Source organism: Lagopus leucura, unplaced genomic scaffold (genome assembly GCF_019238085.1).
Source record: "Lagopus leucura isolate 7727_CA_CO unplaced genomic scaffold, USGS_WTPT01 130-3_obj-0_obj, whole genome shotgun sequence".
NCBI classification, from domain to species: Eukaryota; Metazoa; Chordata; class Aves; order Galliformes; family Phasianidae; genus Lagopus; species Lagopus leucura.
In genome coordinates, this window is record NW_024968231.1 from 24,680 (window position 1) to 47,584 (window position 22,905).

General features: G+C 57.8%; 2 protein-coding genes across 10 annotated transcripts in view; both read left to right on the forward strand.

The window, feature by feature from the left end:
* ZNF512B (zinc finger protein 512B) overlaps positions 1-5,077 on the forward strand; it is a 29,708-nt gene extending 24,631 nt beyond the window's left edge. For all 7 annotated transcript variants that reach the window (XM_042894335.1, XM_042894342.1, XM_042894337.1 and 4 more), the window contains 3 exons: positions 401-463; positions 2,084-2,182; positions 2,488-5,077. In XM_042894335.1, the coding sequence (XP_042750269.1) occupies positions 401-463; positions 2,084-2,182; positions 2,488-2,781 (456 nt within the window). In that variant the 3' untranslated portion in view covers positions 2,782-5,077. The remainder of the gene's footprint in view (positions 1-400; positions 464-2,083; positions 2,183-2,487) is intronic.
* An 880-nt stretch (positions 5,078-5,957) lies between these two features.
* UCKL1 (uridine-cytidine kinase 1 like 1) lies at positions 5,958-20,277 on the forward strand. Of its 3 annotated transcripts, none has more exons than XM_042894358.1 (15): positions 5,958-6,015; positions 9,491-9,684; positions 9,952-10,058; positions 10,229-10,399; positions 10,664-10,735; positions 11,518-11,707; positions 12,138-12,199; positions 15,779-15,798; positions 17,729-17,827; positions 17,935-18,028; positions 18,179-18,241; positions 18,508-18,630; positions 18,948-19,055; positions 19,331-19,487; positions 19,904-20,277. In XM_042894358.1, exons 1-15 carry the CDS (start codon positions 5,969-5,971, stop codon positions 19,978-19,980), a joined length of 1,584 nt encoding a protein of 527 aa, XP_042750292.1. In that variant the 5' UTR covers positions 5,958-5,968; the 3' UTR covers positions 19,981-20,277. The 3 variants fall into 3 exon arrangements, with proteins under 3 accessions (XP_042750292.1, XP_042750291.1, XP_042750290.1); XM_042894357.1 differs by lacking the exons at positions 5,958-6,015; positions 15,779-15,798 and adding exons at positions 7,761-7,887; positions 13,115-13,131; XM_042894356.1 differs by lacking the exon at positions 5,958-6,015 and adding an exon at positions 7,761-7,887.
* Positions 20,278-22,905: the final 2,628 nt, after the last annotated feature.

The window sequence follows — 22,905 nt, forward strand, 5'->3', positions numbered from 1 at the left end:
CTAATTAATGTCATACACAGGCACTTTGAAAAGACGTTGCTCAGAAACTGGTCATGCTGCTGCCCGGGTGATTTCTCTCCTTCATTAAGCGTCTGCTGTGGCTCCAAGAACTCCTGTAGCCCAGCAGGACCTCCTGACTGCTCCCAAATGTACGTTTTTCACGGAGACATTTAAGGGAGACATTTTTCAGCTCGTTGTAGAAGGATGTGGCCACATGACTCCCATTAGCACTAATAGGAAACGTGTGACCGGAGCCCTGGGTGCCTCGCAGAGCATTAACCTCATGCTGCTCAGCCCAGACCTGTGGCCTTGCTGGCACAGCAGGCTCCTGGACGTGGGATGGAGGAAAGCACAGAGATGAGGGATCATGGCAAAAACCCTCCTCTGTTTGTTTCTGCAGTGCTGTGAAGCCATTTACTCCAGTGTCTCGGGGTTGAAAGCTCACCTGGCCAACTGCAACAAGGTAGGTTCCTCATTTCACAGGTTTGGCTCGATGGTGGCATTGGTTTTGTCCTTCCATGCCCACGGCTCATTTGAGAGTAGCATTCCTAGGGACAGTGACATGGGTTAAAGGACTGTGACCACATCCCTGTGGCTTCCAGCCAGCGCTGGGAGGGGTGGAAGCTGCCTGCAGTGCCCTGGCTGAGGGCAGGGCATGAGCTCTGCAGAGAGGGCTGGCTGAGTGACACGCTGCCATCAACATGTCACTGCCCAGCTGTGGCACTGCTGCAGAGCCCAGCACCGTCCTGGGCAGGATCACACCCGCAGCCATGGTGTCACATCCTGCCCGATGGAAGTCACAGAGAAGACTTAACCAAAACCTGAGCCTTGGAGGAGAGCTCTCTCCTGTGCAAACCCCAGAACAACGCATAGCAGCCCCTGCACAGCTCCTGCAGCTCCCAACTCATCTGTGGCCGGGGCCAGCACCTGGCCTGGGATTCCGGTTGCCTGCAGCCACTGTGGGAGGAACGCTCAGCATAGGGAACTGGGTAAGAGCTCATAAAGCTTTATACCCTGAAACATTTCCAGCTGCAGCTTCCATTGAATGCAGCTTCCAGGAGGCAGCTCCAATAAATACCCCATCGTTATTAAGAACGCAAACTCCAGCACTCCTCCAGCACTAGCTGGAACATCAGCCCCTAATGAGATCATTTAGAAAGTGGGCTGCAGAGATCCGGCAGAAGAAGTATTCATCCAGGATAAAAGTGCAAGCTCAGGAGGCTGCAGCAGTTCCTTTGCTGGCATGCAGAACCAGCAAATGGTTTCAGGGAGAAAATGGAGCCTTTTTCCAGCTGCCGTTGTTGCCACTGCTCCGGTGCTGTGCACAGAAAGCAGCCAGCAGTTGGAAGAACGTTTTTTGTATACAGCTGCACCCCCAGGTCAGGTGAGCCTGGCGTGGCCCACAGCACAGCTGGGCACTAAGAGTGGAGGAGGCTCCCAGGCACAGCCCACCCTCACATGGGCCAAGATGATCCTTACATGAGGATTTATGGGGCCAGGCTGCCCACATCCTGCCTGTCTCCCAAATGGGAACCCTGTCTAGCTGCAGATTTACGGCGCAGAGCCAGCTATGGGGAAATCCCCACGGAGTGGATATATTGCCTGAAGAGGCCCATCCATAAACCCCTCGTCAATAGAGAACACATTATCTCCCCCGAGTCGTGAACTGCAGCAGAGCCGGGAGATCAGTCATCCCCAGAAGGGCTCTAATGACAGAAATCCAGCAGTGGCTGCGTCTCCTCGCCAGCATAAAAGGAAAATTAGGTGAGCCTGTCGGACATAAATTAGCTGAGGGCTCAGTCCCAGTAGATCACAGATCTGCTGACAGTGAGGAAATGAGCCCACGTGGCCATGCGGACACACGCCGTGTCAGTGCAGCACCAGCACAGCTATGGCTGCTGCACGGCCGGCACTCGCCGCGTGCGGAGCAGAAGGTACAGCTGTGGCAGTTCTGGTGCTTTAGAAAGGAATGTTTCTTTTCTGTTGCTTCTGGGTTGAAGTGTCAGCCTGCTTTGGCTGTGAAGGAGAAGGGGAGGGGTGCGTTGGCTCAGCGTGGGGTGCAGCAGTGCGCTCTGTCTTGCAGGGGGAGCATTCGGTGGGCAAATACCGCTGCCTGCTGTGCCAGAAGGAGTTCAGCTCTGAGAGTGGGGTCAAGTACCACATCATCAAGGCTCACTCGGAGGTAAGAAAGCTCCACTTTCAGGTCCCTGCCATGCACTCGTGCTGGCTCTTTCCTTCTCCAGCAAGGAGCAGAGCACGGCAGCTCCCGTCAGTAGTGGTGACATGGTGGCGTGGCACTGATTTGGCATCCCAGGCTGAGGGGCTCTGTGTCCCCAGCACCCACAGGCTGATGCCAGTCTGTGTGCCCTTGGGGAGGTGATAGCAGTGGGGCATGGGGGGGTGAGAATGTGGGGAAAGAGGGCAGGAAGGTCCTCAGGCAGCCCAAGGCCAGTCGCTAACCATCTCTGTTGTAACCCGTGGACACAGAACTGGTTCCGAACCTCCTCAGAAACAGCCCGGAAAAAGAAAAACAGGGAGCAGCTTTCATCCAGCAAGGAGGAAAAAAAAAAAAGCACAAACGGGAAGAAAAGAGGAAGAAAACCCAAGGAGAGGCCTCTGGAAACATCCCTGAAGAACAGAGAGAGCGTGGCAGCAAAGACTAATCACAAGAAAAGCCCTGAGCACTGGGAGGGCTCCCGATGCAGCTCCGATGGAGATGAGCGTGGCCCCAAAGCTCCCAGCCAGCGCAAGGGGGGAGTCAGCAAGGTGCCCGAGAAGTGAGCATTCAGAGACTCATCTGCAAGGATTCGTTTACAGCCCAGGGTAACAGGGTGGGGGTCGCTCCCAGTTTTCCACCCCCCTCCCCTTCCTTCTCTCACTCCCCTTTTTTTTTTTTTTTTTTAAAAAAAAAAAAAAAAATCACAAAAAAAAAAAAAACAGGAAATATCAATTAACCACTTTAAGCAAATCATGGACCTTGTTTCACACTGGAAAACAAGCAGGATTGAGCAAGCTGGACCACTCTCGCCCCTTCTGCCCATGTACACACCCCTGAGGCTGTGCCCGTGCCCGGGGGGGGGCCCTGCTGACGTCCCCTCCCAACCTTCCACCTCTGTGCAAAACTGGTGATGCTTGAGCAAAAGAAAAGTGCAATAGAAGCAGAGCCGGCATTGGATCCCCACCTGCTCTTGGACCCCCATGGCTGCAGCCTCCCAGGACGGTGTTCCCAATGATGCTCGTCCCGTGCAGGCAGCATGGAGAGGTGGGAAGGGGCAGGGGACAGCAGGGCCTGGCAGCAGACATTGGGTGGCACTTTTTTTGCTGCAGCATGGGGGCCGTGCATCAGCAGGGCCATGCTTTGAGACGTGTGTAGCACAGGGCTTTTGTGGTGGCACCAGGAGGGGACGGCGCCCAGGTGCTAGAGCTGATGGGAGAGGGGTTGCTGCAGGATGGGTCTGGCTTTGGGTTTAACTGAAAGTTGCAGAACGATGTGAGCGTGGTGAGGGGAGGGATAGAAGGGCGAGCAGTGGGACAGAGCAGTGCCTGAGGGCGCTTGGGGGTCCTCATCCCAAAGATGCTGATTTGGGATTGGGGGAGCAGGTGTTTGGTCACCCAGCTCCTGTGCTGGGCTGCGGGCAGTGTGCAATGTGGACACGGGGTCAGCATCAAGTGACAATCATGGGTCCTGCTTTCGGGTGAGTCCCCACCGCTGGGCACGTTGCAAGCTGAGCCTTGGGGCAGGGTCACTGCAGGGCATTGTGCCATCCTGGCTTTATTCTGTGTCTGTGTTCCCACACTGGTGTCATTGTGACACCTGGCTCGGAGGAAGCGCCCCGGACCGAGATGTGTTTGTGCAGACAGGAACCAGGCTACCTCTGTCCCTGGGTTGTGGACACGTCTCGCTGTGGTTTTCTCTCGGTAATGGAGCAGAAAACCTTAATTCTGGTTTTCCTGCATTCTTCCCCATATCGTGGCTCAGGAAGGCGACCTTTGAGGGAGAAGAGGTTCTGCTTTTACTGTGTTTGCTTGAAATCTCAGCCCTCGGTTTCCTTCGCTGCTCTTCACAGCCCATCTCGGCACCATCCCTGCTTGGGAACGACTCGCATCCTTTCCCACCGATGCTGCGTTGCTGCAGATGGGGACAGCAGCAGAAGAGGGGCAAAAGGCAGAGCTGAGCAAAAAGGGGGGGGGGGGGGGGGGGCAGGTGAGCAGGGATGGCGTCCTGCCCTGCAGGCTGCTCTGACAGAGGGGAGCTGGGATGGGTCGGGGTATGGGGACAGTGCTCCTGGCACCAGGCTGTGCTCCCAGCCTGCAGCTGGCTGGGGTGCAACTCTGAGCCCCGCGTGAAAATGGATCCCTGGGGAAAGGGAATGTTTTTATGAGGAATTGAACCAACCTAGTGGTCATAGAAGTGCAGGGAGGTGCTCCTCCCCAGTCAGTAATGGGCAGGGCTGCGTTTGGAGGCAGCCCCAGGGACCTGCTGCTGGGAGCTTTGGGGCAGAGCGAGCACACATCCCTTGAGGCCAGGTCTGCCCCGGCACCATCCTGGTAATGCAGAGAAACGTTTTGCTTTGCTTTGCTTTGCTCTGGGCAACCTTCATTTCCCATTCCAAAGCAATGCCAGGAGCAGCAGCGCTGGGTTGGTGCTGGTTGGGTGCTCTGGGGCAGCACCAGCAGGCAGGGCTGAGATCGGTGTGATACGGTGAGCTCAGCATCTCCTTATCCCCGTCCCACCGGCATCCCCTGCTCCTGGGCACCACAGCCCCACATCCCACACCTGCAGCACCACCAAAACTCATCTTCGCACCTCCCACAGCTCAGGATAAGGGCTACACCTGCGTGCGTGGGGCTGGGACCCATCCCTCCACACAGCCCACCCCAGCAAGGGCTCCGACAGCATCCAGCACCGGCGCTACCCACACCACGGAGCACTGATGGCACAGGGGGGGGCAGGAAGGAGCCCCCCAAGCCCGTGGTGCCATAAGCCCTGCTCCCCAGGCCCCCCCCCAGCAGCACTGTCCTCCTCCACCCGTCAACGCTGGGCCCGTTCTGCTCCTTCCTTTCTCTCCTCACAGCACCCATCCCATGGCATAGCCGAATGTCTCTGTCAGTCGATGCCAGTTATTTAGTGCATTAAGTGTATTTTGGGGGAAAGAAAAAAAAAAAAAAATAAAAAAAAAAAATTAAGAATTTTCAATTTATCACTTGTAACCATATATATAAATATATAAATATATATATTAAAAAAAAAAAAGTGTTTATTTGCAAAAAAAAAAAAAAAAAAGAAAAAAAAATCCGTTTTAACAGTAAACTATCTTATAATGAACTCCCGATTTGTGCAGATCCGTTCTTTTGTTAATCATCGACAAATCCTCAGCTGCAGGGCACCGCAGCACGCAGCTATCAGCGCCGGGGAGGGAGCACTCCATGTACTGTATGTATGAAAAGCAGCTGTATCGAATAAATGTTTATTGATTTTTTACTGTGGTCATCGTCGTCGTTTGGTGGGTGATGACTGTGATGAGGTGGAGCTTTGCAAGAGGTGGGGGGGGGGTCCTTCCTTGTGTTCCCTGTGCTTTTAGCACCGAATTATCCCGGAGGAGCCCTGCCCAAGGAGGCTGTGGATGCCCCGTCCGTGCAGGCATTCAAGGCCAGGCTGGATGTGGCTCTGAGCAGCCTGCTCTGCCGGTTGGCGGCCCTGCACACAGCAGGGGGTTGAAACGAGACGATCGTTGTGGTCCTTTTTAACCCATTCTATGATTCCGCGGGGCTCGCAGGTGGGAAGGCACACATCTGCCTCCCCGGCCCCTTCAGCACCCACCTGTGCCCGCAGCACCCAGCGGAGCCTCACCGCACCTCCGCACGCCCGCATCCCCCGCCCGCACTACAAGTCCCGGAGATCCCCGCGGCAGCTCCGCCCCTCCCGGCCCCGTTCCGCACCTCCCGCCCGGCCTCTCCCGGCAGCGTTATGGCCGCGGCCCCGGCGGCCGAGGCGGCCCCGGCGGCGGACGCGAGGTACGGGCGATGCGGGGCGCGGCGCGGGGCCGGATGGATCCGCGCTCCTACCGCCGTCGCGCAGCTCCGCGCGGAGCGGAACGCGTCCCCGGGTGGGTCGGGCTCTGAGTCGGCGCCGCGGGGATCGGGGGCCCTTCCTGCGCCCATCCCGCCGGGCGGGGCTGTGGGTGGCGGCCCCGCCGTGGTGTCCCGGGCCGCGGATGGGGGCGGCCGGTGCGGGGGGGGTTCCGTGGTTCCGCCGCTTCCCGCGAGCCCCGTTGTGACGCAGCGGCCGCGGGCTGCTCCGCTGGGACCGGGTGGCGGCCGTGGGGAGCGTGGCGGTGATCGCCTTCCCCAGCCGGGCTGCGGTGCGGCCATTGAGCAGCGGTGCGGGGCGCGAGGAGGGTCCGGAGCGGCGCTGAGCTCCCGGGGAGAAGCGGAGTCCCGCATCCCGCACCTCTCAGGGCGTCCCCATCTCTTCCCCCTGCGACGACTTCAGTTCTCCTTCAGCCCGAGCTCTCCGCTCCTGCGGCCCATCCTTGTGTCCCGAGGCCACGGGTGGGATCTTAGAAACCTTCTGGTAGGAAAAGATGAAATCCCGGACCGTTCATCCCGCACGAGAGCTGAGCGCGGGCTGAGATGCGGGCTGTGCTGCGCCCTGTCGGACAGAGGCAGGAGAGGCACCGGCTGCGCGATGGGGGACGGCGGCACGTGGGCAAGGACTGCTGCGTTCCGGTTTCCGATCCCTTTCTTTTTTGTTGTTGTTTTGGGAAAGAATAGAAATCGCTGCGGAAGGGAATTTTATTCATAAGTTTCTGAGTGTGCTTTTCCAGAGCAGGGATTGGGAAGGGGAGTTGGCTGCAGGGCTGCGGCTCTGGGGATGCGCCTCCTGATCCCGCTGTCCCCAAATCCCCCAGCACTGTGCTAGCACTGCTGGAGTCCCGCGCTCATCCCATGCTGCACGTGGCATTGGCACAGTCCTACAGCACTGCGCACGGGGACAGCAGGGTCCCCATGTCCCCAGAGGAGGAGGAGGAGGAAGGTCCTGCCCCATCTCCAAACTTTCCCCTGCTCGGTGCCTGCATTGTCCCCGGTGCCCCTTGCAGCTGTCACCTGCCCGCGCTGGGGGTGATTTGGTGACTAGGAATGCGTCCCCAAAGCTGTGCCCGCTGTCACCTGGCGTAGCGCGGAGTTGATTCTCAAGCACTGCAGAATGAATCTTTGGGTTCCCAACCCCTGCGCTGGGCTCAGAGCTGCCGAAATGCTGGGGGGGGGGAACGGGGGGAGAGGCAGCGGGCGCCGGGACCCGACCGAGCAGCAGCGTTATTCTTAGTGCCGGTGTTGAGTTTCGCACTTGTTTACTGCTGTGACTCTTCCCGTGGAGCCGGAGGGGCTCCGAGCCGAACGCCGTGGGCCGTGGGAGGCTCAGAGCCCCTCAGTGCCCCCTCTCCATCCCTACCCCAGGACCCCTCCAGCCCCATGCTCACCATGCTGAGCAGCCCCGTGCTCTGAGTGCCCAATGCAGCCAAAGCAGCCACTGCCCGGCAGTTGGTTGTTTGTCTGCCCAGAGGAGGTGTCACCCTTGCCCCCCCACCCCCCCACCCCACCCCCTTGTTTTTTCTTTAATCAAGCCAGTGCTATTAATATCAGGTAATGAACATAATCTCAGTGTTAAGCTATCCTCTTATGCACGCTGAGCTCCCAGCACCTCCTGTCCCGGCGCCGTGCCCCCCCTCCCATACTGCCTGGCTCTGGGCCCCCCCTGCACTACTTGGGGCCATCCCTGTATGGCTCATCCCCACCGAGCAGCACCGAGCCCCCAACCATGAGCAGCCCCCCCACCTACGGCAGCGTCCGCTTCTCAGGCTGCCGGACCCTGGCACCCGTGGGCAGGTGAGCTCCCCTTTATGGGGTGGGTTTGAGGTTAGGGTTAAGGGTTTTTCCCAAGAAGAGGGGATGGGAAGTTGGGCATTGGGGCGCAAGGGACCCTGCAACACAACGGGGCTGTCTAAGCAAAGCGAAGGGGATGCACGGGCAGCGGGGGCAGCAAAGGATCCCCAGTCCCAGGAGGAGGTCGGGGTGCCCCAAGCAGGGCTCTGCAGGAGGGTTCCCCACCCCGGGTGACGTTTCCATTTGGATTTACCTTCTCCTGTTGTCATGCTGCTCGGAGCGAAGGGCCCCGTGGGGCTGCGTGCGGGGCAAGGACAGCACTGCCCTCACTGCAGCCCTCCTGCAGGATCACCCGGTGCACAGAGCAGCGCTGCTATTAATAGGGCCCAGGGCTCTGCACCGGGTCAGGAGTGCAGCCCTGAGTGGTGGGAAGGGACAGGAGGAAATGGGGAGTGGAGAGGAGCAGGAGGTGGTCGGGGCAGCCCTGAGGCCACGCAGGGGATTTGTGACCTTTGCAGAGCTCTGGAGCAGTGGCTCAGTGCTGTTTGTCTGAGATAAATCATGGGAACGTGGGTTTGAGAGGCGGAGTGCAACGTTTACATAGCAGTCCATAAGAGTGAGGGTGAGATGAGGCAAAGCAGAGAGGCTCTGGAAATAGGATTAGGGCTCCCCGGGTCCAGGAGCACACTGCACGTGGATGGCAGCCCTGCAGCACTGCGGGATGGGGCAGCACGAGCAGCACTTGTGCCACTGCCATCCTGGGATCACTGGGGTGTTGATGGGCTGGGGGCAAGTTGGGGGCTGGCAGGGATGCAGCTCTGAGCAGAAGGTGCAGTAATGCTGGCGGTGGTTGAGAGCTCCTGGTTCTGGAGAGGGCTGGGTTGCATTGGGTGCAGTGGATGCCCTGGTTGCAGTGGGAGCACTGGGCAGCTCTACACGCAGATGGCCGGTCTGAAATTTTGGTCATTATCTAGCATTATTCCAAAAAGGGCCGTGGGAGGGAAGGGAACTGATCTTAATGCTGAAACAGCTTAAAACCCAACAAAATCTGCCAAACCCTGCAGTTTAAGCCCTCTGAAGAGCAAAACAGAACTGAGAGGCAGCAAAGCCCCAGCCAGGCTGTAGCTATTGGCACCGGAGCTCTCGGACCTGGCAGAAATTTGTCCCTACCAAATCCCACCTCTGTCTCATGGGGAGAAAAAGACTGGTTTTTCAATGCTGGCTATGGAGAAGCAGGACAAGCAGCTCTGACTCCGGGTGTCGATCACTCTGCCATGGCCGTGCACACACAGCTTATCTCCTGCCCTTATCACCTCGCAGCCGCCGTGTCCTGCTGCCAAGTGCCAGCTCTGGGCTCCATTTGCTCCTCTCCCTCCTGATGCAGATAAGAGGGAGCGCTCAGCGGCTGCAGCCCGCACAGCAACGTGGGCACAAGCAGCTCCAGGAGGGGCGTTCCTGCCTGCAGCCCCACTGCCTGGTGCTGGGAAGCTCATGGGATGGACGTGAAGGGTCTCAGCCCTATATAGGATGGGATTTGGGCAGAGCTGGAGAGCTGCAGGTGGGGTTGCCGTGCTCGTTGAACCCACTGCTCCCTGTTTCTCCCCAGCAACAGCAGCGCCGAGTCTCTGGACCGGCTGTACCCGGCGGTGGGCTCCTCCAAGCCGCCCCGAAAGCGGACCACCAGCCAGTGCAAGTCGGAGCCCCCGCTGCTGCGCACCAGCAAAAGGACCATCTACACCGCCGGGCGGCCGCCCTGGTACAATGAGCACGGCACGCAGTCCAAGGAGGCCTTTGTCATAGGTGGGCATGGGTGGCTGCATCCCACCGCTGGGCTGTTGGTGCTGCAGGGGGAGCCAGGGAGGGTTCCTGCTATCGCTGTGCTCCCACAACCTCAGAATTGTGGAGTCACAGAGTCGTGATGGTTGGAGATGATCATCCGGTCCAACCGGGTTGGAGCTGCGTTGTCTTTAAGGTCCCTTCCAATGCAAGGCATTCTGTGATGGGTGCTGTGGAGCCGGCCTTGGAGGCAGGTCAGGGCTCCGTAGCCCCATCCCTTCTTTCTGGCAGGTCTGGGAGGGGGCAGCGCCTCTGGGAAGACCACAGTGGCCACCATGATCATCGAGGCTCTGGATGTCCCTTGGGTGGTTTTGCTCTCCATGGATTCCTTCTACAAGGTGAGGCCACGCAGCCCGATGGGGAAACGTGGTGGGGATGAGGCAGCAGCCTCCTGCTTTCCCCTGGCCCCATGGCGTTGGGGCAGGAGGAGACGTGGCACAGCAGTGGGGTGATGGTGATCTGGGGCTGCAGAGTGGATGGCTGCTCACTGACCCATCTTTGGGGCCAGGTGCTGACCAAGCAGCAGCAGGAGCAGGCAGCCAGCAATGACTTCAACTTTGACCACCCCGATGCCTTTGACTTTGACCTCATCATTGCCACCCTGAAGAAGCTGAAGCAAGGCAAGAGTGTGAAGATCCCCATCTACGACTTCACCACCCACAGCCGGAAGAAGGAATGGGTATGGGATGTCGAGGGACATGGGATGAGGTGGGGGGCTGCCACCTCTGTACAGCCTGCCAGTAGATTGCAAGGGCAGCGGGCTGCACGGAGGAGAAAACCCATGGGTTGTGCTTGTGTCACTGAGAGCTCTTTGAGTCCTACAAGTGACTGCAAGGCACAGGAAATAGAGGAGCTAATCATTCGCTGTGTTATCATCTTCCCTGGAGTGTGGTATCTCTGCACGCATTCTCTGTCCAACCACATCGATTTTTTGCCTCTGCAGAAAACCCTCTATGGTGCCAATGTGATTATTTTTGAAGGTATCATGGCATTCGCAGACAAGGAGCTGCTGAAGGTGAGGCAGCCCCATCCTGCAGCCTGGGCTTTGCTGGGTGCAGTGGGTATGCTGGGTGTACACATTGTCCTGAGTGTCCTGGTTGCAGTGGGCATACTGAGTGTGCCAGTTGCAGTGGGTGTCCTGGTTGCAGTGGGGCACTGGGTGCACTGTCTTCTCATGCTGCATCAGCATCGCCTGCATGCCCACCCTGCATGCCCCATCCTGATGTTCCACAGCAGGGGAAGAGCCCCGGGCAGACGTGGAGCAGAGGGCCGTGTGTCAGCCATTCCTTCCCAGGAATTTGGAGCCAAGCTGTGACCTGGTCCTTGGCAGCAAAGGTGTATCAACATGACCAGAAGTACCTTCGTGCTGCCCGGCTCAGCTTGCAGCAAAGCTGGCTGCAGCCATGCTCTGCAGAGCCTGGTGTTCCCAGGCTGACCTCGTCCAGCACTTCAGGCATTCCTGAGAAGTGCTCAGCTGCGTGAGAACCCTATAGGCTCATAGCCATGCACAAGCATAGCCAAGCTCAGTCTAGGAAGTTCCCTTCCCTGCCAAGGGAACGTTTGTACTGCACTTTCCTGGAGCAACGATGACCTCCAGTGGACAGCTGAGTGCATCCCCGAGCAGCTTTCTTTCCGCTCATCCTTCAGCCAAGGGCAAGCAGCAGGGATCCCAGCCCCCAGAAACGACATCCCCCAAAGCGCTGGGGCTGCATGTAGGGCGGGACGTGGAGCAGGACGGGTTTTGGGGTTGGCTGCAGCTTCAGCTGATGCGATTCGTTCCCACTGCTCTCCTTGCAGCTCCTCGACCTGAAGATCTTTGTGGACACGGATTCGGACATCCGCTTGGTGCGCCGCCTGCGCAGGGACATCAGTGAGCGTGGCCGTGACATCGAGGGAGTCATCAAGCAGTACAACAAGTTTGTGAAGCCCGCCTTCGACCAGTACATCCAGCCCACCATGCGGCTGGCCGACATCGTCGTGCCCCGAGGTACCCCACGCTCCTTATGGTTCCGCCAGGGCTCCTTTTTAGGCCCCAGTTCTCTTTAATGTTTTCATCGGTGACTTGGATGTAGGGATGGAAGGTGTTGTGAACAAGCTTGCTGACAAGCATAGGATCATTAATGTTGGAAAAGACCTCTCAAATCCCTGAGTCCAACCTCACCCCACCCTGCCCACTGACCGTGTCCCTCAGTGCCACATCTCCACAGCTCTGGAACACCTCCAGGGACAGCACTAAATTAGGAGCTGTTGACTCCATGAAGGGTGGAGAGGCCTTGCAGAGAGATGTAGACAGATTGGAGAGCTGGGCAGTCATCAGCTGCATGGAGTTTAATGAGAGCAGGTTCTAGATTCTGCAGCAGGGAGGTTGGCACTGTGGCCACACCTCACTGTTTACTTTTGCTTTTGCTTGACTGCAGGGAGTGGAAACACGGTGGCCATTGATCTGATCGTCCAGCACGTGCACAGCCAGCTGGAGGAGGTATGTCCTGGCTCCGGCCCCATGAACTGCTCTGTGCCTTGCTTCTCTGTGTCCGCTGGGAACAAACCCACCTCACCCACTGCAGTGCAGTGCCCTGGGGGCAGCAAGCCATGCAGGGACAAAGCATCCTGCCTGGCTCCAACACCTCTGCTCTCTGGCTCTGGCTTCTCTTCGCCCCCTGCTGCCATTGCTGCAGCCTTCCCAGTCCAGAGCTCTGTTTTCCACTTCAATGCTGGGTGCAGCCCACGGGTGTCAAAACCCAAAGCTTTGCCACAGGTTACTTGCAGCCTGAGCCACGTCCTTCTCCACTGCTGACCACAGAGAGCCATATTTTGTATGGTTCTGGGCCTTGAGCCTGTGACCCATCCACCAAAGGACACGGTTGTGTGTTGCCACCCCTGAGCCACGCAGCTTCCTCCCACCCTACTCGTAGCTTTGATGTCGAAGCTGTGACGATGCTCAGGGCAATGCTCTGGGAAATTGATGGCTTTATAAGCAAAGGGCTCAATTCCTGCAGAAATTCCTGAGCCCCAGATGAACTCCATGCAGCCCCAGAGCCGCCTGCTCTGTGCTAGGGCACGGTGTGAGCTTCCCTTGGGCCCCCACTCCCTGCTGCCAGGGCTCCCCAGTTTACAGCAATACACTCTGGCAGGAATCTAAACCCTGCTTCTAGGACACAGAGCTCAGCCCAGAGCCCTGGGAGTTGTGCAGCCAGCAAACACGGCAGCTCCTGCCCAGAGCAAGGGCTTGGCCGGGGCTTAGCGTTTCTTTGGGGAGGGGAAGAAGGGGAAAAAAAAAACCTACATGTGAATGCAGGAAAATATTCCTATTTTTCCTTTTCTTTTGTCTTGAAACGCCCCTGGTGTTGGCAATGCTTAATACCGGTTGCATTGTGTCTTTGTGTTGCTGCCGCAGCGTGAACTCAGTGTCAGGTAAGAGCCCCTAACTCTGTCCTGTCCGTGCAGCCCGAGGCATTTCCAATGCCAGGCACTGCTTGGCCTAACCCTGACCTGCAGGCAGGTGTAAGGCCACCACGTCCCTGGCCATGGGAGAGGCTCTGCAGCAGCACTCTGCGTTCAGGCATCCGCTCCCATTGCCCTTCCACAAGACAAACGTTCAGACCCACCTCCCAACCCCTGGTGGATGCTCTAAAGCATGCAGCCATTTACTTCCCCTCAGTGTTTGGATCCAGATGGGCCGTTTTTCCATTAGGCAGCCAGCTGGGTTCACAGCTATTTGTGTAGGAGGCAGAGCAGCACGTTACTGCGCTCAGGTTTCCGTTTAGATCTTCACTGTTTTATGCAGACACTTAGGCAAGTCACCCAAAAACTTGAATTTGGCAAAGCTTTCAAAATACCAAAGGTGAACAGGAAAGGCTCTCTTCTTTACTTCTGCTCAAGCCATTTGTTTCCCAGACTGAGCAACTGGATGGTTTATTTTGATTCTTTTTGCTTACTCGTTGGGGCATGTCCATATGGTGCCATGTGTAAGCCCCCCGTGTGCCTGGAGGTTTGGGTGGGAAGCTGCTCTGTAGCATATGTACATATATGTGCATATAGAAAGATATACCCACAACAGATTTCCTTTCTCTCCACTGATTCTCTGCTTTAATCAAATCTGGCCCTCAGTAGAAGTGATCTTTGCACTTTTTGTGCTCCCTGCGTATGGAGCAGCATGTCAGTGTGAGCATTGCAGTGACAGCCAGCTGAGGGAAGTGACTTTGACCTTCAGAAGTACCTCCATGGTAACCACAGCCATGGATAAGTTTTTAAGTTCAGTGGCTCCTGGTTCCCATTTGTGCCTTTGCCAGAAAGTCTGGAAAAAATATCCAGTGAAAATCCATTGCTGCTCCTGGAGTGCTGGTGGGTGTCACTGCCTCTTGGCTGTGGGGACGCAGCCAGGTCATTGAACAGAACCTGGATGCTCAGACCTGGCCCCAGCTCAAGGTATCCTCTTGTTTCCTGTGTGCCAGGTTGGTGTGCCACTGCCTGACCTCAGCTGCTTCATGGTGAGGTGGTGTGGCCCCAGCACTGCTGCCCAGAGAGCTGAGGGGGCCCCATCCCTGGAGGTGCCCACAGCCACGAATGGGCCCTGTGCAGCCTGGTTTATGGGAGGTGTCCCTGTGCATGAACCAGTGGTTGGAGCTGGCTGGGCTGTAATGTCTGTTCCAACTCAGCCATTCTGCAGTACCGTGATTCTGGGGTTGTTGAGGTCCCTTCCAACCCAACCATTCTATGATTCTATGCAATGAGTGAATTCTGAGGAGGTTAAAAAGAGCAGTGCCCCAGACCCATGGGCTGTTCCACACCACTGGCAGCCTCCACTTTGCTCTGCGTCCTCTCAGGGTGAAGCTCAGGTCTTGGGGTCATTGCATCCCATCCAGCCCCCCTTGTTTAACCACACATGCTGGAGCTGTGGTTACCCACCCTTTGCACTATGCCAGGTGACCAGCAGCACCTGCAGCCTGTTTGCTGTCCCATTTTAGCCATCAGCCTGGCTCAGGGAGCCTCTGCTCGTTTCAGCTGACTTTCCCTCGCCGATCGATTCCCCCCCTCCTCTCCCAAGGTCTGGATCAGCTTGGCATGCCCTCTGCCAATTGTGTCTTTAAATATCAGCCCGTGGCGCAGTCTGATAGCCCTTGTTTGAAATGTCAGCTGTGAAAGCCAGCCGCTGTACGTGTTTGAAATGCCTTGACTGCATCACTCCTTTGTAGCTGGATGTCTCTTGTCTGCTTCCTGTTTGATAGCATGCTCAACAAAGAGCCGAGGATGTTCCCTGAAGCCTTCCTGAGCGATGGCCACCCCTTTTCTCTCCTTTCTTTTTCTTCTTCCTTTTTCTTTTCTTTTTTTTTTTTACCTTCAAACCTTTTGTTCTGGGGGGGGGGGAAAAAATAAGTTTCCAAAGTGAGATGTCTTCTTGACGTGCTCATGGCCGCCTGTCTGAATGCTCCGCCGCCTCACTGGGGAGAGGGTGGGAGCATCACTGGTGGCTGCATGACCTGCTGTGCCTGTGTCCATGTATGGTGTGTGAGTCCTCTACGTGGACACCTGGTCCAGGGGGGGCCTTGGAGGTCCTCGAGGTCTTCCCAGCTGCTGGTGATGCTCAGCTCAGCGCTGGGTTTCTCCCACTGTTCCCATTGCTCTGGGCTTTATGGTGTCACCGAGGCTGCAGGAGGTGGGCACCGCTGCGTGCACACTGGGTGGAGGTTGTGCAGGCTTCAGCTCCTGCACATGCTTTGGGATTGTGGGGCTCTGGAGGCATCAGGGAGCCCTGCAATGTGGTGCTGAAAGGGATGCAGTGTCCCTGGGTGACAGATGGGGCTCAGCATGGAGCTGAACTGGTGCAGTGGGGAGCAGAGGTGACACGGTTTGGTCACCCCAGAAGGGGCGTTGGGGTCTGTATGCAGGCGGCCATTCTCGGGCAGCTCCAAGAACCACCGATCCACTGGGACTTTTTTTCCCCCCCTTTGACTAATGCCAGTGCTTTTTCCTTTATTTCATGTCCTGTTTGTCCCTCTCCCCTAAAACTCTGGTGTCTCCCGTCTTGTCTCCCCGAATGTCCCTCCCACCTGGTGACCAGAGGAAGCTACGCTGGGATATGTGAGGAGACCTCCACTGCTGGCAGCGTTCGGGGTGTGACACTAACAGCATGGCTGGGGCCAGGGCCGTGCAGCGTGAGCGTGCTACTAACCTGGGCTGCACACGGGGTCCTGCTTCTCTGGGGCTTCACAGGTCAAAATAGGGTGGGAGGGACCCGAAAGTCTCTTTCTTCATCCCTGAAAGTGATGATGCTGAACAGCATCCCAAAGAAGCAGGGCTGCATCCCGCACCCAGCCCTGCGCGGGGGTTGCAGGAGGTGCAGAAGGTGCAGTGAGGAGCTGCTGACAGCATTCCCCGAGGGTTGCTGACAGCTCGAGATGCAGGGGAGGTGTTCTGGGGCTGCTGCAGGAGGTGGGAGCAGGAGCTGGGTCTCGGGGCACATGGAGCTGCCCTCCTGCATGGGGTGGCGGTGACGGGGGAAGAGGTTGCAAATTCAGGGATGTGCCTCAATGCCCAGGGCTGCGCTGGGTTTTGGGACAGCAGTTTGGGATGAGAGAGCATACGGGCTCTGCACTGGGAGCAGGCACCCGCATCTGCCAAAGGCAGGGCTCAGCGCCTTGCGCAGTGGCTCACGCCACGTGGGTCAGCGTCCCCAGGGCCAGAGGGGTCAGGCAGGGCTGTGGATGATGTCTGTGTCCCCAGGACCCGTCCCCAGGCTGGGGTTGGTGGCAGGAAGGAGGGGACAGAGCCACGCGGTGCTGCTGCGGTGCGGTCGTGGTGTGGGCATAGCTCTGAGAGCAGCTAACCTGAGTTCTGGTGACTAACGGAGTGAGCTGGGCTGGTGCTGGGCACTGGGGGCCTGCTGGCCAGGAGGAGCCCTGACGTACCCCCAGGCCTTGGGAATGTCCCATTTGGCCTTGGTTGGCCAACCTGATCGAGCTGCAGGCGTCCCTGTTCATTGCAGGGGAGTTGGATCAGATGGCCATTAAGGGTCCCTTCCAACTCGGACCATTCTGTAATTCCATGGTGGCTGGAGGCCTCACGCCATCGTGCCCTGCCCTCCTCCGTTCCTACCCAGTCATCTTTCTCTTCCTCTCTGCTCGTGTGCCTGTTTGTGTGTGCAATTAACGCAGGTTTCTGCTTGGTTTGAAATCTTACTCATCTGCTGCTTCCGTCTGTTGGCTCCCTTCTCCCCCTCCCCACCATCTCCCTGCCCAGCTGTGGCCATGGCACATTTGTGGTCTGATGCGTGGCTTTGTGACCCCAGCCCTCCTCCCAGACGAAGGCACTTGCCCATCCTGCCCAGCCCCATGGAAGCCAAAAAGATGTGACCTTCATCTCGTTACTGCCGCTCTCAAGTAGAGAGGTGACTAATGGGGCCCCATTGTGCGCTTCCCCGTGAACGGTGTTCCCTTGATCCAAGAATAGCTCCCAACCCTATTAGTTATGTGGAGATGACTCACACAAAGCCAGCCCCGTCCAGCAGCAAAGTCTTGAAGCTGTTCCCAATTTGGCATCAGCTGCGACCAGCCCTGAATGGGCCGGATGTGCTCAGAAGCAGCCTCACTGCAGCCCGCCACTGCAGCACTGCCCTGGGGGAACTGGGGATGGCGTCACAGTGCTGAGCTCCTGCCCCACACCCAGCCTTTGTCCTGTGGGGCAGAGACTGCTGTGATGGCCCTTCCTCACCCGCTGAGTGGGGGTCCCACCGCCAGGTCCTCTTCCTGGAGTTCTCCATGGAAACTCAGCTACAGTGGGGTCAGCCATGGCTCAGTGACCCAGCAGGGAGGGCACATCCTGGGGCTGCACCGACCGCCCCTTCCCTGCCTTTTCAGAAGGTCCTGGGCAGGGCTGGCTGCTCATTGGGCTTGGCCACATGGCTTTGGGTTGCGTTGAGAGCTGACATCTGGGAGAACGGCTCCGGCCGTGTGCTGTGCCCCAGCTTTCAGGCACCTCCCCGGAGCCCTCCTGATCCTGTCTTTGGTTTCAGGGCCGCCCTGGCCTCTGCCCATCAGTACCACCCCCTTCCGCAGACCCTCAGCGTGCTGAAGAGCACCCCTCAGGTGCGGGGCATGCACACCATCATCAGGTAATGGCGTGGCACCACGGGCCCTGGGGCGTAGAGGGGGCTTGGCTGGGTGGGCTAGACTGGCCTCAGGTTCCTGACTCCCCAGAGTTCTGCTCTTTGCCTTTCAGAAACAAGGAGACCAGCAGGGACGAGTTCATTTTCTACTCCAAGAGGCTGATGCGGTTGCTGATTGAGCACGCGCTTTCGTTTCTCCCTTTCCAGGTGGGTTCAGGGCTGCACCTGGTGATGAGGTTTTGTCCCATTTCAGCTTCCACGGGTTGGTCAGCTTTCCTGACCAGCCCCTGCCTGGCTCCCTGGCAGCAGGGCTCACGGAGAGCCACTGTGGTGATGCTTCTCATGGGGTTTTTACAGAGTTGCACTGTTCAGACACCCCAGGGACAGGACTACGAAGGGAGGACATACAGTGGGAAGCAAGTAAGTGGGAGCAAAAGCTGTTGTTTTCAAACCTCTGGGGGGGGGCTTCACTAAAAGCCCTCTGCATGCAGGGAAGAACACCACAGGCATCTTGGGGTTCCCACCAAGCCTGAGTTTGGTACCTTGTGTCAATGGGGCAAAGATGCCACCGGTGTGCAGCACAACCCTGTGCTGGGCGGGATGCACTTTGGGGTTGTCCTTTGGAAGTTCCCAGTGTTGAAACCCAATGCTGTGTGCCCCCACCTGCCCAAGTGCTCTCACTGCAGATCACCGGGGTGTCCATCCTGCGGGCAGGTGAGACCATGGAGCCAGCACTGCGAGCTGTCTGCAAGGACGTCCGCATCGGGACCATCCTCATTCAGACCAACTGCAACACAGGCGAGCCGGAGGTATGGCGTCTCCTGCCCATGGGCAGCCACGTGGGGTTGGCTTGGGTGTGGTGTGAGTGCTTGGGAAGGGCTTTAAAAGCTTCTGAAGTGGGTTTCGCCAGTAAATATGTGCACGCAGGGCTGGTTTGGTGTCTGCACCGGTGCCTGGGCCCAGGCTAACAGCTCAGATTGCGGTGATGGGAACGTGGAAAGATCCTTCCCTCCTCCTAAAGATGAGCTGGAATTGCTTTGTTGCCTCCGTTCTGTACGAGGACAGACCGCTGTGCAGCGCCCTGAGCCTGCGGCCCCTCAGCTGATCCCTCTCTCCCCCTGCCCAGCTCCACTACCTGCGGCTGCCAAAGGACATCAGTGAGGACCACGTCATCCTGATGGACTGCACGGTCTCCACAGGAGCTGCAGCCATGATGGCCGTGCGGGTGCTGCTGGTATGGAGGGTATCGGGTGTGTGGGGGCCTTGCATTAACATTGAGCCTTCCAAAGGGGAGTGTTGAGAGTCACAGCAAGACCTGGAATGTCTCCAAGGCGTTGACAAAGCCCTTCCTAGGATAGTAACAGCTTAGATTTAGGTGGTTCATTGGTCTTACACCCACCAAACCCTACACCCAGGGACAAAAAGTGGTTCCAGGAAGGTCCTCGAGTGCCCCGAGTGCCAGACTATGGACCATAACACAGCCCGTCCCACACTCTGCCATTCCTGCAGGATCATGACGTCCCAGAAGACAAGATCTTCCTCCTCTCCCTGCTGATGGCAGAGATGGGTGTCCACTCAGTTGCCTACGCCTTCCCCCGGGTGAAGATCATCACCACAGCTGTAGACAAGAAAGTGAATGACCTCTTCCGGATCATCCCTGGCATTGGTGAGTACTTGAGGAGGAACGTTTGGTGTTTCTGGCCCGCTCACCAGATGAGGTGAAGCCCTGCTTGTCAGCAGCTCAGCCTTGTTTTAGTCTGCCCTTGTTTTACTGAGGGACCCTTTGCCTCTCCCGGTAGAGAAGCTGGGCTGGGGCAGCTCTGTGCCTCATTCCCTGAGCTGCTGCCTGAAGGAAGCTTGTCCTCAACAAGCTCACTGCGTCCTTCCGTCCTCACCTCTGCTGTGCCAGGAACCACCCCTGCCACGGCAATGCTAAAACAGTCCCCAGTGTGCTAAAACAGCCTCCGGGCTGCTCCAGTTCTGCCGCTACCGTGCAAGCTGTCAGATAAACCTGGTTTTGTTTCCTCGCCTGCTGGGCCAGTCCAAGCTCTCCAGAGCTTTCTCTCTCCCTTCTCCTCATAGGGAACTTCGGTGATCGGTACTTTGGGACGGATGCTCCTCCTGACTGGAGCGACGATGAGGATGCTCTCAGCACTTAGCTGGGTGGGAGATGCCACCAGCGCCAGGCAGCTTCAGCACCGCACCTTAACCCCTCCTGTCCATTGCAGAGATTTCTCCTTTCTCCTCACCAAGCATATATTTTTTTCAAATCTTTCATCAGAGATCTAGGGCATATTTTTTCAAACACAGATCCTAGTGTGACTTTATGGACAGCCGCGTGTCCCAGCATAGAGTGGAGTTAATTTATTTTAATTTAACTATTTGCCTATATAACTTATTGGAGATATTTTATAAAGAAAAGTAATAAATTTTTTTCTCTGGTTTTCTTGAACGGAGCCACTGCTTGTCATGGCCTTGTGCTGCCCCAAAGGAATCACAGGGTCATTATGGTTGGAAAAGACCTCTGACATCCCCAAGTCCAACCTCAGCTCACTCACTGCGCACACTGCCCACACTTGGTGCCAATCTCCGCAGCTCTGGGACACCTCCAGGCTCAGTGACCCCACCACCCCCTGTGCAGCTGTGCCACTGCATCACTGCTTTTTTGGAGAACAAATTGTTCCTAATGTCCCACCTGAATCATAACCCATTGGGATTGCCCTGCTCACTCTGAGCCCCCTGGGAGCTCCTGGGGGCAGAGAGGTGTTGTCACCTTCCTGCAAGGCAGGGTGACCCCCCCCCCCCACCCCCCCGCCCCCCCCCCCCCACCGACCCAGGTCTCCCTGCTGAACCTCATCAGGAGGAAAACCCACCGCTCTTCCCCAGCCCCCTCCTCCTGCAGCCTCATGCTAGGGATGCAGTACTGCACTCCAGATCCCGCTGTATCCCTCCTTCCTGCAAGGAGGCTGAAGTTCAGCTTGGATCCTGCTGCACTCTAGGTCAAAAAGCACCAACTCTTCTTCCAGTTCTGCAGCCGGACTGAAGCACATCTCGCTCAGCACAGCCTGCTCTTGCTGCATCAGAGCTGTTGGAGGTGCAGGCCTGCAGGAAGCTGCCAGCAGCCAGAGAAACCTCAGTGGGAGGGAGAAAGCAGTCAGAGGAGGCTGTGCTGAGCACAGAGCATTTTCCCTTTCCTGCACGATGCAAAGTACCGATGCCACATCCTTGTGCTGGCAGTAAGCGAGCCGAGACGAGCCCACTCTGCACTGGGCAGCCCTGGGTGGGAGAAGAAGAGGGGACGCTGTGCTCGGCCGCTGCCAAAATGGGGCCTCTGGGTGACAGCTTGGTGTGCGCTCGGCAGTGAGGAGCCCGAAATAACTGCCATTGCTCTGCAGCGCGTTGTGTAAACCTGCACTGCGTTTAAAAGAAAGCAGCTGCCTGAGTTCCTGCAAGCGCCCGGTGAAAGCACGACGCCCTCAGCTTGAAAGCCACGCTCCCAGCCAGCGCCGGCACTTGATTAGTGCCTCTAAAAATAACTCCTCGCGTAGGTGGAAGGAGAGCTCATAAGCACAAACACAGGAGAGGCAGACATGGGCCTTCGGGCTGGGGCAGCATGCGGCCGGGAGCTGAGCATCACCGGGCATCGCCTGCTCCCAGAGTGCTGCCTCCGTGCAGCCCAGCTCAGCCCCATGGAGGAATGCCCACCAGCCTGCATGTGTACGGCTCCTGCAGACCTCCTGAGCCCGATCTGCTCTCAGGGTCCACCCAAAGGGTGAAGGGCCCACTGGGGAGCAATGCACTCCTTTCCCACTCAGCATCCTTCATTCCAACCCATGCACCCCGTTCCCTGGAGGCCTCATGGACGCGGCAGTTCCTGCTCCCTCAGAACAGCCCCCAGCAGGCAGCGTGTCGGGGACGGCCGTGGGGCTGCGAGAAGTGTGGGTGCAGCAGGGCTGTGAACCTCCACAGCAGCAAAGGGTGTCTGTCATCCGTGATCCCCTGCAAGCCTGATGGGCGCCACGACAGCTGTAGGACCCTCCACCACAGGAGTGGAGAACAACCTCGGGGAAAAGGGGGAGGCAACGCATCTCATTTTGCAGCACGTCCAGGCTGCCCAGTGCCACCCATGCACCCATAGCCGCAGCACCCATAGCCCCAGCCCCCATAGCCCCAGCCCCCATAGTGCCAGCACCCATAGCCCTGGCACCCACAGCTCCAGCCCCCACAGCCCCAGCCCCCATAGCCGCAGCACCCATAGTCCCAGCCCCCATAGCCGCAGCACCCATAGTCCCAGCCCCCATAGCCGCAGCACCCACGGCTGGCACCATGGCAGCACAGCAGGGCACGGCATGGCCCCATGGCTGCCATGTTCAGGGCCAAACACTCAAAGCTGCCCCGCAGGCACAGCCCAGGGCAACCACAACAACCAGACCTGCTGGAGACCTCTGCACTCTGGGCAGCTCCAGCTTTAACTGCACCGCGACCATTTCCCTTTGCACATCTGCATTTGTGCTCAGCAGACCTGTTTCCCCCACCAGACGCACATCTTCCCTTAGCAGATCCACGTTTTCCCCCACCAGACCCCTGTTTTCCCTCAGCACACCGCACACCAAATCCTCACATGTGGCCACCACAGTGCTGAATTCTACCCACAGAACATGGCGCCTTTCTTCCTCACCCCGCCCCACTGGCGGCAGAACTGTTAGATTTAGCGGCACGTGCCACAACGGGTGGCCTTGTCCCATCCCTGCTGCCATCACCCTTGCCGCTGGCCAGCTGCTGGATGTGGTGCTACCTTGAGAGCCGCCATCTTGGGAGGCCGCCATCTTGGGAGGCCGCCATCTCCCTCTCCCCACTCTGTCATTGCCATCACTTCAAGCTCAACTTTCTTCTGCGTGTGACAAGCTGCTGGTGGCAAACACACCACCTCGGAAACACCGTGTGGGTGGTGGGCGGCTCCTCCCCACCTCTGCCTTTCAGGCCGCCCGGTGTGGCAGCCATGATGGCCGCTTGTGGGGCCAGGCGATGAAAACAAGAACGAAGCAACACTTTTTTTGGACAAGATATTTTTGCAGGTGCTCCTC

Bases quoted from the DNA above. Each gene is read 5' to 3' on its own strand.
- UCKL1 (XM_042894356.1), top strand. From the start codon at position 7,820: ATGAGCAGCCCCCCCACCTACGGCAGCGTCCGCTTCTCAGGCTGCCGG. The intron at 15,799-17,728 runs GTGAGGAGACCT...CTTTGGTTTCAG, and splicing joins AGGAAGCTACGCTGGGATAT to GGCCGCCCTGGCCTCTGCCC. The intron at 18,029-18,178 runs GTGGGTTCAGGG...GGGTTTTTACAG, and splicing joins TTTCGTTTCTCCCTTTCCAG to AGTTGCACTGTTCAGACACC.